Source organism: Sus scrofa, chromosome 14 (assembly GCF_000003025.6).
Source record: "Sus scrofa isolate TJ Tabasco breed Duroc chromosome 14, Sscrofa11.1, whole genome shotgun sequence".
In the NCBI taxonomy this organism is placed as follows: Eukaryota; Metazoa; Chordata; class Mammalia; order Artiodactyla; family Suidae; genus Sus; species Sus scrofa.
The window spans coordinates 48,348,085-48,366,361 of NC_010456.5; the positions used below are offsets into that span (position 1 = coordinate 48,348,085).

General features: G+C 44.3%; 1 protein-coding gene and 1 pseudogene across 11 annotated transcripts in view; one reads left to right on the forward strand and one right to left on the reverse strand.

Annotated features, from left to right (window-relative positions):
* LOC110256845 lies at nucleotides 723-2,493 on the forward strand (annotated as a pseudogene).
* Nucleotides 3,886-18,277, reverse strand: part of PRR14L (proline rich 14 like) — a 66,272-nt gene continuing 51,880 nt past the window's right edge. For 8 of the 11 annotated variants that reach the window (XM_005670868.3, XM_021073919.1, XM_021073915.1 and 5 more), the window contains 2 exons: nucleotides 10,270-10,341; nucleotides 3,908-8,484 (listed from right to left, as the gene is read on the reverse strand). In XM_005670868.3, the coding sequence (XP_005670925.2) occupies nucleotides 8,208-8,484; nucleotides 10,270-10,341 (349 nt within the window). In that variant the 3' untranslated portion in view covers nucleotides 3,908-8,207. Of the gene's footprint in view, nucleotides 8,485-10,269; nucleotides 10,342-18,277 lie in introns of all 11 variants that reach the window. The other 3 variants (XM_021073914.1, XM_001925039.4, XR_001300925.2) reach the window with 2 other exon arrangements.

Below are 18,277 nucleotides of genomic sequence, written 5' to 3' on the forward strand. Positions count from 1 at the left end.
ACTGAGTGAAGCTAGGGATTGAACCTGTATCCTCATGGATACTAGTGGGGCTCTTAACCGGCTGAGTCACAACATGAACTCCAGGAATTCCTTAAAAATGTATAATTTAAAAAATCTTGCTCGGTAGTTCCCGTTGTGGTTCAGCGGTTATGAACCCGACTAGTATCCATGAAGATGTGGGTTTGATCCTTGGACTTGCTCAGTGGGTTACAGGATCTGGCATTTCTGTGGCTATGGTATAGGTTGGCAGCTGTAGCTCCAATCCAACCCCTAGGCTGGGAACCTCCATATGCCACAAGTGCGGCTCTAAAAGCAAAAAAAAAAAAAAAAAAAAAAAAGAAAGAAAAGTTTCCTGAGTTTTGGAGTTGACAGATGTATCACTTATCTCATCATACCCACCTGGAACATCACAGGGAAATGAGGCAATTTGCCAAATGAGAATAATGTAAGCCTCCTACTTCTTTTTTTTTTTTTTTTTTTTTTGTCTTTTTGTCTTTTGTTGTTGTTGTTGTTGCTATTTCTTGGGCCGCTCCCGTGGCATATGGAGGTTCCCAGGCTAGGGGTTGAATTGGAGCTGTAGCCACCGGCCTACGCCAGAGCCACAGCAATGTGGGATCCGAGCCGCGTCTGCGACCTACACCACAGCTCACGGCAACGCCGGATCGTTAACCCACTGAGCAAGGGCAGGGACCGAACCCGCAACCTCATGGTTCCTAGTCGGATTCGTTAACCACTGCGCCACAACGGGAGCTCCTAGCCTCCTACTTCTAAGATTCTTTTTCTTCTGAGGCCAAGAGGAGATACCAAGACTTTGACATTTTTGCTGTAATTATGTGCTTATGTTCATTATACTTAATTGGAAAGTCCTTTTCTAAAGAACCCAATTTGACCTTTGCTTTCCTGATACAGAGGTCTCCAGACAATTCCAGGTCTCTTCCAATGGACTGAAATGTCTCTCCAAGTCCTTACTGGTGGAGACATTTCCCAACTATCTTTCTATGATGATCTACTCTATAGCAATGAAAAGACAAGACCCACTTCTCTGTACATCCACTTGAGAAAATCTCAAAAAATGTTGACTGAAGTAACGAAAATGCTAAAGAGTACATGCTAAGTATGGGACTTGTGTATATATATATATATACACATACATACACACACACAAATCCTTTCTGCCCATGGGTGCTGGAGAGTAAGCACTGTTCAGTCCCCCTTCTGCTACTATGTCTAAGTCAGTCTCCCAAAGAGCTGGAGCAGCTGCAGAAGCTCTTCATGGAAAAGCCTGAGGATGGATTTTGAGCCATGCAGAACACTCATGGCCCAGGTGGTGGTGAGAGATCTGGCCACCAAATGCTCTCGGGGCTCTGGGTTTCTCACATACGTCACCGTGGAAAAAGTAGGTGCAGCCGGGAATGCAAGGCCACATCAGATGGATGGAAGAGTTGTAGAACCAAAGAAGGCTGTCTCCAGAGGAGACTTTCAAGGACTGGGTGCCCATTTCACTGTGAAAAAGATTTCTGGTGGTGGCATTAAAGATGACATCGAGGAACATCACCCATGAGATTATTTTGGACAGTGTGGGAGAACCGAAGTGACTGAAATCATAACTGATAAGAAAAGGCTTTGCCTTTGTGACCTTTTATGACTGACTCCACAAACTAGAAATACTATACTGTGAAGGACCACCAGGGAGAAGAAAGGAAAGCCCTATAAGAAATGGCCAGTGCTTCAGCCAGCCAGAGCGCAAAGTGGTTTTGGAAACTTTGGTGGTGCTTGTGGAGGTGATTTTGGTGGGAATGACAACTTTGGTGTTGAGGAAAACTTCAGTGGTTGAGGTGACGCTGGTGGTGGATACAACGACAGTAGGGAGGGATTTGGTAATGATTTAGCCGTTTTGGAGATGGCAGAAGTGTGGATGATTTTGGCAGTTATAATGATCAACCTTCAAATTCTGGACCCATGAAAAGAGGAAACTTTGGAGACAGAAGTTCTGGCCGTTTTGGAGATGGCAGAAGTGTGGATGATTTTGGCAGTTATAATGATCAACCTTCAAATTCTGGACCCATGAAAAGAGGAAACTTTGGAGACAGAAGTTCTGGCCCCTGCAGTGTTGGAAGCCAGTACTTTGCCAAAACATGACATCAGGGTGGCTATGGCAGTTCCAGCAGTAAGTATGCCAATGACAGATTTTTCTTTTCACCTTAGCTGAACCTGTGGCATGTAGAAGTGCCTGGGCTAGGGATTGAACCTTCGCTACAGGAATGACCTGAGCTTCCGCAGTGACAATGCCAAATCCTCAACCTACTGCACCACAGGGAACTCCAGAATTTTTTAAATTATTGCCAAGAGAGGAGAGCTAGAAGAGTGACAGGAAAGATACAGGTTGCAACAGATCTGTGAACTCAGCCAGAGGTGGCAGGGACAGTGGCTACAAAGAAAACATGTTTTAGACAATATTATGTAAATGGGTAAAAAAAATGTGAGGACTGTATTTGTGACTAATTGTATAACAGTTTAGTTTCTGTTCTGTGTTTAAGTGTAAAGCATTCCAACGAAGTGTTTTAATATAAATCTTTTTGGGCATCCATGGTATTGATTGCTAAATGTAATAGTCTGATCATGATGCTGAATAAATGTATACAAAGAACCTAAAAATAGAATTTCCTGTTGTGGCACAGCAGAAACGAATCCGACTAGTATCCATGAAGATGCGGGTTTGGAGGAGTTCCCGTCGTGGCGCAGTGGTTAACGAATCCAACTAGGAACCATGAGGTTGCGGGTTCGGTCCCTGCCCTTGCTCAGTGGGTTAACGATCCGGTGTTGCCGTGAGCTGTGGCGTAGGTTGCAGACGTGGCTCGGATCCCGCGTTGCTGTGGCTCTGGCATAGGCCGGTGGCTACAGCTCCGATTGGACCCCTAGCCTGGGAACCTCCATATGCCGCGGGAGCGGCCCAAAGAAATAGCAAAAAGACAAAAAGACAAAAAAAAAAAAAAAAAAAAAAAAAAATCACACTAGGGGAGTTCCCATTGTGGCTCAGTGGTAACAAACCCACCTAGTACCCATGAGGACTGTTTGATCCCTGGCCTCACTCAGTGGGCTAAGGCTCTGGCACTGCTGCAAGCTGGGGGCACAGGTCACAGATGCAGCTCGGACCCAGTGCTGCTGGGGGGTGATGTAGGCCAGAAGCTGCAGTTTTGATTCAACCCCTGGCACAGGAATTTCCATATGCTGCAGGTGTGGCCATAAAAATTAGAAAAAAAAATTTTTTTTAAGTCACACTAAAGTACTTGCTCGCAGTACTACCCAACTTAACTGGCTGTGACTTGAATCTGGATGAGTCTTGGCTGTTTCCAAATACCAGATTCCCTCACAAGAGATGATCTGTCATCTCTAAGAAAATTTAAAAAGCTCCACTACAGGCTCAAAAGGGCCCCTAAAGGTGGAATTCTACACACGTTCTGAGCTCAAGACAGTCCTCAGGAATGGTACCACTATGAAAGGGATAAAGCTTGTGATAGATAACTTCGGAATGACTATTAAAAAAACAACTTCGCTGGAGTTCCCGTCGTGGCGCAGTGGTTAACGAATCCGACTAGGAACCATGAGGTTGCGGGTTCGGTCCCTGCCCTTGCTCAGTGGGTTAACGATCCGGCGTTGCTGTGAGCTGTGGCTCTGGCGTAGGCCAGTGGCTACAGCTCTGATTAGACCCCTAGCCTGGGAACCTCCATATGCCGCGGGAGCGGCCCAAAGAAATAGCAAAAAGACAAAAAAAAAAAAAAAAAAAAAAAAAACAAAAAACAAAAAACAAAAAAACAACTTCGCGATCTTACAGATAAAATGTTAACTTATTACGAAGCCGTGAGAATAAAATAACAGCCTTGAGAGTTATTTGAAAGGTCCCCCCCAATTTTTTTTTTTATTTTCATAAATTAACACACATAACAGTGGGAATTTTAGAGTCACAAACTACCAAACAGAAAAGGAATTGCAGGGGCATTATGTATGCCCATGTTACCAAAAATGTACACATTTCACTGAACTATTGACCATGATAAAATATAAACACTTCAGGCAGCTATTTACTGGCCCAGACCAGCCCAAGGAGGTGCTGAGGCTTCTCACCAAGAAGTAAAATCCAATTCAGCACCAGAGAGGGGCTCGTGAAGACACACAATGAACAGGCACCTGATCTGAGAGTGCGCTGTGCTAGATGGGCTACTCGGGGGTGCTCCCTTCATAGTCAAAATATATAGCCCTTGCGGCTCAATTTGTGGCAAGATGGTGGTATTAACTTTGATTTTAGTAGAATTAAGCCTTTCTCCCCAGCCAGTTTTTTATATAGTAAGTTCAGTTGTGGTCAGGAGCCCTCCCCTTGCTTGAATCTGGGAGAGGACACTCCACACCTCCGCCAGTTCCTTTGACCTGGGATATAGCCAGCCCCAGTGTGGTGCTTCGGAGGCCCTTTCCATGATCCCGGGGGCGAAGCCAACAGAAGCAAAACACAACGAGGGAATTAAAGAAAGCACCAACTGCACACTCTCCCCCCAGGGAATGGGAGAAAAGTACCTTGGCCTAAAAGTTGGTCTTTCGCGGATCTTAACGTACACAGTATTGATTGTGAGATGAGATCCCAGCCTGGATGTGGAGCACCGGCTCTGTGCCCCATTAGGCCACACCAGCCTGGGACCAGCTGCCCAGCTCAGCACGCACTGTGTTACTCTAGGCCAGTGGGCTGGGAATGAGCCCCAGGGGGAAGCCCAGAGGGTGGGACCTGGAATTTACCTCAGGTTGGCTCTGACGCCTGCGCAAAAGACCTTCTCAGGCAAAATTGTGACAAAGTATCATGATTTTCACAGCTCTTGGAGGAGCGCTGCGTTTTGGGATTCACAGCATAAGTTTCTGAGCTCTTCAGGCTCCAGGTAAGGCAAACGCTACACGTCTCTCCACTGTACCTCCCCCCAGCTGCAGCTCTTAGAGTAAGGTCAGTAAGAAAAGGGGGACATAATCTGCTTTAACAAATGATGAGGTACATTTAAACTAAGAGAGAAATGAAGTGGAAATGGAAACCAAAAGACACAAGGAGGAAGGGGAAGGTGGGAATGGATGAGGAGGCAAATATAAAAACTGACAGATGGAAAAAAACCATGGTTCAAAGTTTCAGTGAAAAGCCGACAGGCAGAACCCTGATTGACCTGAGATTTCTCCTCTCTTTCCCATGTTAAAACACTTAATCTCTGGAGTTGAGAGTAAGCACTGAAGAAGTTACAGTTAACCACAACTCCCTACCACTTGAGGTGGGAAGCTCCCATACTCGGAAATTATACCAACTCCCACCCCAGACGCAGACTTGCTGTAGCTCTAGGCAGGCGGCAGCCCAGCAGCTGTCTCCCGAGGTAGGCAGCAGCTCGGTTTCCAGGTCCACAGACGGCGCTACAGCTAGCTAGGCCGGTGATAAGTGGACTTAAGACAGGTGTGGTTGAGCAGGACTAGAACCTGATGTAGCAACTTCAAGTTTGCAGCAGGGGCCCCTTCTTAACTCTGGAGGAAGGGCTGTAGCCAGAGGCAGATGAAGACTTACAGGGAGAAGGCTGGCCTCAGAGGAGCTTTCTCCTACACTCCCCAGGACAAGGAAGAAACCCAGGCCTCCGCTTCCTCCAAGCTTCCCTTTCCAGATGCCAATGTTCCAAATCACCACTCCTGGCCCTCCTTTGCCATGCCTGCAATGGGGCAAACCTGAACTGCATTGCCAAAATGTTGGTGATACCACAGCTGCGCCCGCCTCAACTTTACTCTGCAGGATAACAAGGTTTTCCACGTTAATGCCACATCTACACTGGCGATGGAGCTGGCAAACAGGGCTCTGCTGATTCATTGGGAGTCTGCAAGCTTCAGGCAGGAGCTCCCTAGAGATGTTTGTAAAAGGGCACAAATTCATTCCACTCCCATAAGCAAAAAGCCAGCCATTCATGTCTAAGGACCCTGTCCCAGGAAGGGAGTGGTATCAAGGTGAAACAGGCCGAATCTATACAGTCTGAATAGCGTGGATGCAATGGCAGCATCATTTAGAGCTGGTGTAGAAATGTGGCTCTCCTCTAATGCTACGTGGCTGTGGCCATAGAGGCCTCCACGATGACCAGGTGTGGACTTCCCTTACTAAATGCTGTGTCTGAGGCAGTGGGCCTACAAGACAGACATGGCACTTTTTCTTGCACTGTCAGCTTTTCTGCCCCGGTGTGGCAGACTGTCAACCTGCAAAGGAAAGGCACATAGAGACCCCCACCCCACCCCATCCCCCAACCCTCTGACAAACAGGGGAACAAAAGGAACCCAGGGGACACTCTAGAACGGCACTTGCTCACTCCTCTGACAGACTGACTCAAAAATGTCTCTGCCTGCTGCAGTGGCTCCTAGGAGGATGGGAGAGGTGACCAGTGTCCCAAAGCTGGGCTTCGCATCCCACTCACCAGCCAAGGAACGTGAAGTCTCTGCACTCTTATTTGGGGACAGCGCACAAGATAAAACACCAGGAAGGTGAAGAGGGCAGGCAGGGCGAGGGCACACAGGCTGAGAGTGGGGAGGAATGAAAGCTCCAGGCATGCCAACTCACAGCATCCTTCCCATCTTTCTGCCCACAGACTCCCACAGGCACAAATGGGGAAACTCAGTGAATGGTCTGGCCTTCTACACAACTTCCAGCAGGTCTGACATAGGAGCCCGGGTATAGTGAGGTGCCCTCAGAGGGCTGGCCAAGAACTTTGTGATCCAGTCTCAAGAACACATTGCTGGAGTTCCCGTCATGGTGCAGTGGTTAATGAATCCGACTAGGAACCATGAGGTTGCGGGTTTGGTCCCTGCCCTTATTCAGTGGGTTAACGATCCAGCGTTGCCGTGAGCTGTGGTGTAGGTTGCAGACGCGGCTCGGATCCCGCGTTGCTATGGCTCTGGTGTAGGCCGGTGGCTACAGCTCCGATTCAACCCCTAGCCTGGGAACCTCCATATGCCGCGGGAGCGGCCCAAGAAAAATGGCAAAAAGACAAAAAAAAAAAAAAAGAACACATTGCTGGGCCAGAACCCTGGACCCTGGCCCAGCGTCCCCCCACCCCCACACTGGAACAGGCTGCTCTGGCAGCTGCGAACGCTCTGGGTCCACCTCCATCACCACCAGGGCTGTCATGCCCACCTCTGTCAAGGGCCACCACTACAGATAAAACCCATTAAGACCACACCCCACCTTTGCACTTTTTAAATGACTGGGAGAGAAACCTGCTCTTACTTCCATCATTAAAATAAATACACCTACTTAGTGGGCTAGGAAGAGAACCCAGATGAGAAAAGGGCTCCATCTAATGAGTCACACTAGGGGTCAGAGGTGGGGAGGGAGCCACTTGAAGGCAGGACTGGGAAAGTGGCTCTTGGCCATCCCACAGCACACACAGACATGCTGGGGTAAATGCCTATTGTGGGTTCTGAAGACATGTATTGTCTTTCTCCTTAATGTCTTAAAAATATTGTTTTAAAATCACATTTAAAGGCTCCAAACATGCAGCAATTAAAAAAAAAAAGGAAATTAAAAAATGAAAATAACACCACAACATTAAAAAGTGCAACTTACTTTGAATGGGGCCTGGACGGGCTCCTCTGGCACTAGTGACCCAGTCACAGAGGGGAGGAAATGATGGGAAGAAGCCACACACACACACGCACACACACACACCTGTTTCTGGACAGACTCAAAGGATTAGAAAACACAACAGCTCATCTTTCCTCAACCACTGAAATGAGCTGGTGAGACCACGCAGGACAGCTTGCCAGGTCCACTCCCTAGGCCACGACGTCTCTAAATAATCTTGGTCTAGCACCACTGTAAACGTGGAACTTTCACATGGACGTGCAAATGTTGTGAGTCCTTGGAATCCTAGTGTTACTGAAGGGACGTTGTGTCCTCCTCCGTGGATGGCAGAGTGGGGGGAAGAGGCCGACATCATTCAGGACCATTTCCAGGAGAAAGGGAGCATTCCTGAGGTTCTATTCTCAGCAGTACAAGTTAGAGGACCTTCCTTCACCAGTTCCTAAAAAGGCTGCACCTTGAAATAGGTAAAAACCCATAGACTGCATTTTGAGTGGTTTGGGCGGTAGGGCAAAGTTAGGCAACCTCTTCCAAGGAGGCCTGGAAAGTCTAAAATCAAACCCCCAATCTGAATAGCTTCTCAACAACCAGACGATTGCTCCTGCTCCTCTTCCTTGGCAAAGAAGGTCTCCAGTTCCATTAGTTTCTGCAGCAGAAGAGCATCCAGCTCTCGACTCTGCAGCGCCGCCTTCTGGGCCCGGGTAAAGCTGCCTGCCACCTTGACCTTACCACGAGCCCGCCTCTTCCGTGGGACTGTGAAATCCTGGAATTCCAGAACTCGCTTCCTCTTCTGTTGGCTGATTGAGATAAGCGTTCCATTCCGTTCCTTAGGTTCCTCAAAGATGGTCTCTAAACACCTAAGGGTGAAGCACAGAATAATCACCAACATGTGGCCACCAGTCCTTCCAGTCAGTGGCTGCTGAGGCTTAACAGCTCCTGACGCAGCTATTTCCTCTGCCTGCATATTTTTTTGACATACACACACGAGAGATAGGAATATGTATTAGAGCATACAGTGAAAAAATTAAAATTGGACAGAGGGGTAAAGAACAAAAGTAAGAGACCTCCCACCCCCATGCGCAACACCAGTAATCAAGCTTGGTGCGCCCTCCCAGTCATTCAATGTCCAGATGCCCATATGTACACACAGAGCATCAGAGGCCACGCTTTTGTGCAGAGGGCCAGATGGTAAACATATTATATTAAAATTAACAAGCCACAAAGGTCCCTGCTACATATTCTTTTTGGTGTTTTAAACAATCCTTTAAAAGCATAGAAACCATTCTTACTTCACAGGCAAGGAAGAAAGGAAAGGAGGGAGGAAGGAAGGACAAAGAGAAGGAAATGGGTTGCTGGCTGAATCTGGTCTGTAGTTCGCTGACCCATGGCATCTACCCAACACTTTGGTTTTTCCCTCACTCAAATGGCAGCAAACTACCTGCACTGTCTTTTGTACTGTGCTTCTCTGACCAATCAATAACCTTTAAGATTGCCCCAACTGGGTACACAGGCATCTGATTCATTCTTTTAAATGGCTATGTAGGAGTTCCCGTGGTGGCTCAGCAGAAATGAATCTGACTAGGAACCATGAGGTTGTGGGTTCGATCCCTGGCCTCGCTCAGTGCATTAAGGATCTGGCATTGCCATGAGCTGTGGTGTAGGTCGCAGACGCGGCTCAGGTCTGGCACCGCTGGTGTGGCTGTGGCTATGGCTGGCAGCAACAGCTTGGATTAGATCCCTAGCCTGGGAATCTCCATATGCTTCGGGTGTGGCCCTAAAAAAAGACAAAAGACAAAAAAAAAAAAAAAAAAAAAAAAAAAAAGGCTATGCAGTATATCCCATTATTAGGATGGATCAGAACTTAAGCAGAACCCTATTAATGGATACTTTAAGTTGTTTCCAATCCTTTCCTATTATTTAGCAATGCTGCAATGAACAGTCTTGTACAAATGTCTTAGAGCAAATGTTCATCTTGTGAGATAGAACTCTCTGTCTACATCCTGGACAAGACAGGAATTTAATAAACGTTCGATGACTGAAGCTGAATTGAGACCAAAAGGTAGCCACGTGAAATGCTTTTGGTTTGGAGTCATATTTGAAGATCAGTGATGATCAGTCCTGAGGACTGTGGCTTATTTGCTAAAAATCCAAGTACAAACTAAAACGCAAAATAACCTGACACATTTTGTTCCCACTCTACCACCAGTTCAAATGCCAGGAACTAAAAATACTAATTCCAGTTATTTTCAAGACCGGATATTGGAAGAACTGAACATAAAACCCTTTCTGAAGCAAAAAGACATGGAGTTTCTGTTGTGGCACAGTGGGTTAAGAACCTGACTAGTATCCATGAGGATGCAGGTTCGATCTCTGGCCTCGCTCAGGAGGTTAAGGGTCCAGTGCTGCTGTGAGCTGTGGTGTAGGTCAATGACACTGCTTAGATCTGGTGTTGCTGTGGCTGTGGAGTAGACTGGTAGCTGCAGCTCTGATTCAACCCCTAGCCTGGAGACTTTCATATGTTGCAGGTGCAGCCATAAAAAAGCAAAAAAAAAAAAAAAAGAGAGAGAGAGAGACAGATTTACATCGATCATTTCAGAAGCCCTCTGCCCTCCCAACCTCCTGTCTCCTACTTATGTACCTACCTGTTTGCAGGAGGAGATTTATAATTCTTGTTGGTATATATTTCTTCTAAACTAAACTCCTTTTTCTTTAACCTAAAAAGAGAAAAAAAATTCATGCTCTGTTAAGAAAGACAAAAGATTCTTTTCCCAGCTCTAGCCTTTCCATTCTTTTATTTTCAACCTTCCTGTGACTTTAGATTATCTCAGGAGAACAAGAGGATTGGATTTTCCTTTACAGGCTGCCAATCTTCACCTTTGTGAAATTTACTCCAGTTATATTTACAGGGAGTGATAAAACTTGATTTGTACCTATTATCTTAAATTACAGCTTCTTTTTGTCCTATTTCTTCAATGTTCCTTTTCTTCTCATTAATTTAGCCTCCTTTCATGGGTTGAAAAGTATACGCTATTCTGTTCTCTTAGCAATTGGAAAGAATTTTAGTGAGCATATATAACTTAGACACCCAAGTGCATTGATATTTTTACTCTTCTCCCAAACAATACAAGGTCCCTGGAACTTCTAGATCTGATAAATACTATCCTAGTTTATATGTTAGTAGTGTTCTATTTTGCCTTTTTATTTTGTAATTTTTTAACTTAAGAAACCAGGCCACTTGGTCTATGGTTCTCCTAGTCTAGACCTTCTTAACTACATCCCGATGGCATCATTTAACTTGTTCCTCTGATCCAAACATGAGAAATTACTATAGTACTTCCTATGGACTGATTATTAGATACAGACATATAATCAGATTAGGTGTTCCAGGTTTTCTTTTTTCTTTTCTCGTCTTTTTTAGGGCTGCACCTTCAGCATATGGAAGTTCCCAGGCCAGGGGTCAAATCAGAACTGTAGCTGCTAGCCTATACCATAGCCACAGCAACTCGGGATCTGAGACATGTCTGTGACCTACACCACAGCTCATGGCAACGTTGGATCCTTAACCCACCAAGTAAGGCCAGGGATCGAACCCATGTCCTCATGGATGCTAGTCAGGTTCATTACTATTGAGCTACAACAGAAACTTTTTTTTTTTGGTGCACATATTTTTTCTTATTAAAGTATAGTTGATTGTGTTTTCTGAAAGAAAGACTTCTAGACGGTGATACTTGGCTGTCACCCTTTTTATGTCCTAGGAGCCACTGGTAAACATAGAATATAAATATTAGTTCTTTAGGGCTGTAAATGGTGACAATCTACCATTCTTTTGATAGAATTCTTCTACCTAAAGAAATTTCATGCTTGTCCATGACTTAGTAACCCTGAAATACAGTTAGCATTGGAAAAAACAGATTGTATGCTTGGTTCTTTTCCTTTATTTACCAGTTTCCAAAGCAATGAACCGTTTCCCCAGTATTGTCTAAACATAGCCAGTGAGTTGTTTATTTTTTCTTTTTTGGTCCCCTGTGGTATATGGAGTTCCTGGGTCAGGGATCAGATCTAAGCTGCACTTGCAGCAATACTGAATCTTTTAACCCACTGTGCTGGGCTGGGGATTGAACCTGCATCCTGGCGCTGCAAAGATGCCACTGATCATATTGCACCACAGAAGGAACTCCCAGTGAGTAGTATTTTTAAAAAAGCATTATTGTGAACTATTGGACCAAAACATATTTGACGTGCTTTAATCTATGCAGTTATTATTCCTTTGATGCTCAGACTGCCTCATCTGTGGCCAGTAGGGGTGTCTTCAAATTGGTTCCTGCCTCTCTTCGACATGACCCTAGCCAGCTTTGAGGTCTTCATCACTTTCTGATATAAGACAGTCTACATTCGGGAGTTCCCATTGTGGCGCAGTGGTTAATGAATCCGACTAGGAACCATGAGGTTGCGGGTTTGGTCCCTGGCCTTGGCTCAGTGGGTTAAGGATCCGGTGTTGCCGTGAGCTGTGGTGTAGGTTGCAGACGCGGCTCGGATCCTGCTTGCTGTGCCTCTGGTGTAGGCCGGCGGCTACAGCTCAGATTAGACCCCTAGCCTAGGAACTTCCATATGCTGCGGGAGCGGCTCTAGAAAAGGCAAAAAGACCAAAAAAAAAAAAAAAAAAAAGTCTACATTCATTTTGTACATCTCCTGTCCCAGACCAGTCTTCAAGGAGCCTTGGTTCACATATCATGAAAGTCACCTTATTACTTGTTTTTACGTGTACTCAATTCATTTTTCATTGTCAATTTTTGGTACTATGCAAAAGATAACAGCTTTAATCCTTAGGTCACCACATTTATTTCAGTAGAAACTTATTTTCAGGGAGCATAAAAACTTTATCATAAAAAAAAATCACTGCAAAGTTTCTGTGCTTTAAACCTGTTTCAGATAAGAAAAGGAGAGACTGTAGAGCATAGCAATTAACATTTTGGTATTGTTTTAGTTTCTTCTTCTTGACTTTCTGAAAAAAAAAAAAAAATTTTTTTTTTTTAACTTTTTAGGGCCACACCCACAGCATATGGAGGCTCCCAGGCTAGGTAGGGGTCGAATCAGAGCTACAGCTGCCAGCCTATACCACAGCCACAGCAACGTCAGATCTGAGCTCCATCTGCGACCTACGCCAAAGCTCACAACAACACCGGATCCTTAACCTGCTCAGCAGGGTAGGGATTGAACCCGTAACCTCATGGCTCCTAGCTGGATTTGCTTCTGCTGCACCATGACAGGAACTCCCTTTTTGAAAATTTTAATTGAGATTTAGTTTAGTTCAATTTAGCAAAGACGATGCTTATAGACACATACATAAATAATAACAAGGATAAGATTTTTCACAGTGATTTCCAATAAATGACAGCTACTTTGCTTATTGGGCTTTTTTTTTTTTTTTTTTTTGGTCTTTTTAGGGCCACATCCACAGCATATGGAGATTCCCAAGCTAGGGGTCAAATCAGAGCTATAGCTGCCAGCCTACGCCACTGCCACATCAATGCCAGATTTGAGCCATGTCTGCAATTTACACCACAGCTCACGGCAACACTAGATCCTTAACTCACTGAGTGAGGACAGGGATTGAACCCCCATCCTTGTGGATTCTAGTCGGGCTCATTAACTGTTGAGCCATGAAGTGAACAACACTGCAAATCAACTGTAATTCAATAAAACTTAAAAAAAGTGTGTGTGTGGGGGGGAGTAAGAAGCATCTTGAGACAATGCAGAAGTAAGACTGCTATTCTTGTCCTAACAAAACTGCAACTCTGGAGTTCCCATTGTGGCTCAGTGGGTTAAGGACCTGACGTTGTCTCCATGAGGACATGGGTTTATTCCCTGGTCTCGTTCAATGGGTAAAGAAGCCTGTGTTGCTGTGGCTGTGGCAAAGGCCTCAGGTGTAGCTCTGATTCGACCCCTATCCCAGGAACTTCCATATGGTGCAAAAAAAAAAAAAAAAGAAAGAAAGAAAGAAAGAAAAAAGAAAAAACCCCTGCAGCTCCAAGGGGCTTGCTCAGAGATTAAGCCCCAGTCCCCAGTGTCTCCTGTGAGGACCATGCCCCTGTGGTCCCCAGAGCAAGTTGCTGCATCTGCCTGGCCATGGCAGGTCTGGCACCTGGAAGATGTGGTAGGGCCTGGTGGCCAGTAGGTACAACACCCCTGGTCCTGTGCTGGAGCACCTGCAGGCTCTTCTTGCATGCAGGCAACAGTGGGCCTAAAATTCACCCTCTTAAAGTGTATAGTTCAAAGGATTTTAGCATATTCTTAAGGAAACCCCACCACCATCCCTAATTCCAGCACCTGGCAACTACTTATCTACCTTCTGCCTCTATGGTTCTGCCAAGTCTGGACATTCAACACACATGGAATCATGCAGTATGAGCCCTTTTGAGTCTATCTTCTTTCACTGAGTGCACTGTTTACATGGTTCATTCATGTCAGGAATTCACTCCTTTTAATGGCTGAATAATATAATATTCTATGGATATACAACCATTCCTCTATCTATTCAATAACTGATGGACATTTGGATTGTTTCTACTTTTTGCTGCTATGAACATTCCTGTGTAAGATTCCATGTGAACATGTTTTCAATTTCCCTTGGATATATACCTGGGAGCAGTAACTCTAACATTTTGAAGAACTGCCAAACTATTTCCCACAGTGGCTACATCATTTTACATTTCCACAAGCAATGTATGAAGGTTCCAATGTCTATCCATCCTCAATCATCCTCAATGCAAACAATTGCTATTTTTATTTTTTAAAAATTACAGTCATCCTAGTGGGTGAGAGCCATCTGTGGTTTTGATTTGCAGTTCCCTAACGACTAATGATGTTGCATCATCTTTTAGCCATTCGTGTCTCCTCTGAGAAATGTCTAAGTTTTCAAATCACTAGCATAAATACTAAGGAGCATTACTGCTGGATTGTATGTAAGAGTATGTTTAGCTTTGTAAGAAACCACCAAACTGTCTTTTCCACAGTGGCCACACCATTCTGCTTTCCTACCAGCAGGGGATCAAAGTTCTTATTGCTGTATAGCCTCGCTGGTATGTGGTGCAGTGTGTTATGGATTCTGGCCATTCTAGTAGGTGAACAGTGGCACCTCATTGTTTTAGCTTGCAATTCCCTAATTACACTGGATGCAAAGCATTTTTCCTTTTGTCTTTTTAGGGCCACACCCATGGCATATGGAAGTTCCCAAGCTAGGGGTCAAATCAGAGCTGCAGCTGTTGGCCTACGCCATGGCGACAGCAAAGGGGGATCAGAGCCATGTCTGCAACCTGCACCATAACTCAGGGCAGTGCTGGATCCTTAACCCACTGAGCAAGGTCAGGGATCAAACCTGTAGCCTCATTAATCCTAGCTGGGTTTGTTACCACTGAGCCACAATGGGAACTCCCAAAAGCCCTTCGTATATTTTGAATAACAGTCCTTAATCAAGTATGTCTATTGCAACTATTTTCTACCACTCTGTGGCCTGGCTTCACATTCTCTTAATGGGGTATCTCTTCATTTTCTTGATAATCCACTGACGGAACAAAAGTTTTCACTTTGATGAAGTAAAAACACATTTTTTTTCTTTCCTTTTGTTGCTCATGCATTTGGTATAATTTCCATGAAGGTGTTGCCTAATCTAAGGTCATGCAGGTTTAGACTTCTGCTTTCTTCTAAGTGTTTTATAGTTTTAGCCCTTACGCTTTGGTCTTTGACTGAGTTATTTTTTTGTACACAGATATCCAGTTCTGCATGTTGATATCCAGTTGTCCCAGCACCATTTTTTGGAAAGACTACCCCACTGAATGAATGGTCTTGGCACATTTGGTGAGAATCACCTTATATGCCTGGGCTTATCTCTGAACTCTCAGTTCTATTTTGTTGGTTTATATATCACTCTTTATGCCATTATCACACTTTTTTTTTGCCACACCCACAGCATATGGAGTTCCCAGGCCAGGTATCGAACCCAAGCCACAGCAGTGACAGTGCCAGATCCTTAAGCCCCTGTACCATCAGTGGAACTCCCATTATCACGCTGTCTTGATTACTAAAGCTTTGTACCAAGTTCGTATGTTTTTTTTTCGTTGTAGTAAAGTATGCAAGACATAAAATTTAGCATCTTAATCATTTTTAACTATGCATGTAGTATAGTGAATCTTCTACTATGTTCCTCTTTCAAGGTCACTTGAATTTTCATGACTTTGAACATCAGCTTGTCACTCTCTGCAAAGAAGGTAGTTGACATTTTATAACAGAATGTCAGTAAACCTGAAGATTACTTTGGGTAGTACTGACCTCTCAACAGCATTAAGTAGACCAATCTATGAACAGATGTCTTTCTATTTATTCAGGTCTTTAATGTCTTTCAACAATAATCTGTAGGTTTTACTGAACAAGTCTTATGCTTCTTTTGCTAAATTTATCCCAAGGTTTTTTTTCTGTTTTTTTGATGCTACTATAAAGGGAATTGTTTATACTTTTTTTGTTGTTGTTGTTTTTGTTTTTTTGTCTTTTGAGGGCCACACCCACAGCATATGGAGATTCCCAGGCTAGGGGATGAACCAGAGCTACAGCTACCAGCCTACACCACAGCCACAGCAATGCTGGATCCCAGAGCTAGTTAAGGGTGGCCAGGGATCGAACCGCAACCTCATGGTTCCTAGTCAGATTCATTTCCACTATGCCACAACGGGAACTCTGGAAGTTGTTTTTTTAATTTCATTTTCAAATAGCTCATTGCTAGTGTATACATACAACTGACTTCCTTTTTCTTATATCTTGATTTTATATCCTGCATACTTGCTGAATTCACTCACTAGCTCTAAGAGTGGATTCTTGGGGTTTTCTATATACAAGATACTAAAGAAATAGTTTTACCTCTTTTCTAATCTGAGGGCTATTTCATTTTCTCACTTAACTGCCCTGTCTAGAACCTCTAGTAGAATGTTAAACAGAAACGACTAGAGTGAACACCCTTGCCTTGTTCACAATCTCAGGGGAAAACTTTTAGTCTTTTATTATCGTGTATGATTTCTGCTTTGGGTTTTTTGGTAGATGCCTTTTATTCATTTGAGGAAGTTTTTTTGTTTTGTTTTGTTTTACTTTTTAGGGCCGCACCAGTGGCATATGGAGGTTCCCAGACTAGGGGTCAAATCAGTTACAGCTGCCAGCCTACACCACAGCCACAGCAACACAGGACCCAAGCCATGTCTGCAACCTACACCACAGCTCATGGCAACGCCAGATCCCTGAACCACTGAGCCAGGTTGGAGATTAAACCCACATCCTCATAGACAGTAGTTGGATTCATTTCTGCTGTGCCACAAAAGGAACTCCCTTAAGAAGTTCTTACTTATTCTTTTTTTTTTTTTTTTTGGTCTTTTTGACTTATCTAGGGCTGCTCCCGCGCGGCATATGGAGGTTCCCAGGCTAGGGGTCTAATTAGAGCTGTAATCGCCAGTCTACGCCAGAGCCACAGCAACCATGATCCAAGCCATGTCTGCAACCTACACCACGCTGGATCCTTAACCCATTGAGCAAGGCCAGGGATCAAACCCGCAAATCCATGGTTCCCAGTAGGATTTGTTAACCACTGAGCCATGACAGGAACTCTAAGAAGTTCTTACTTATTCTTAAATGTTTTTATCATGAAAAGGTATTTGATTCTATAAAATGCTTTTTCTGCATCTAATGAGAATCACATATTCTTCCTCCTTTATTCTATTAGTATGGTATCCACCTTAATCTCTTGTGTTCAACCAACCTTGCATTCTTGGGATAAACCCCGCTTGGTCACATATACAATGATGTTTAATATATTGCTGGTTTAATTAGTTTCGCTAGTAATTTGAAGATTTTGGTGTCTATTTTCTTCAAAATATCTCCAATATATTTTCTTCAAAATAGACGCCAAAGGTTCCCTGGCTTTTTTTTTTTTTTTTTTTTCTTTTAAGATTATCGCTTTGTCCTTGGAACTCTGCAGTTTTCTTATGATGCAATTAGATATGAAATTCTTTTAACTGATCCTGCTTGGGGTTAGTATCTTTTGTCGGCCTTTATCTTTCCAAATACCACCTTTCTCCCTATTCTCTTGTTCTTCTTTCTGGAACTCAGATTAGACGTCTGTGAGATCTGCTAAATTCTTTTTTTTTTTTTTGTCTTTTTGCCTTTTCTAGGGCTGCTCCCGTGGCATATGGAGGTTCCCCAGACTAGGGTGGAATTGGAGCTGTAGCCACTGGCCTATGCCAGAGCCACAGCAACGCGGGATCCGAGCCACGTCTGCAACCTACACCACAGCTCACGGCAACGCTGGATCGTTAACCCACTGAGCAAGGGCAGGGACCGAACCCGCAACCTCATGGTTCCTAGTCGGATTCGTTAACCACTGCGCCACGAGGGGAACTCCTGAGATCTTCTAAATTCTATCCATAGCTCTCGTCTCCCTTTTCTATCATATTTTGCATCTGTTACTGTGCTTCATTATGAAAATTTGTTCAGGTGTGTTTTCCATTTCCATTTATTCTACCTAGCTCTATTTAATCTGCTGTTAAATTCATCTATTATGGTTTTATTTTGATTACCCTATTTTACATCTTTTAGAATTCTATCTGGTTATACTTC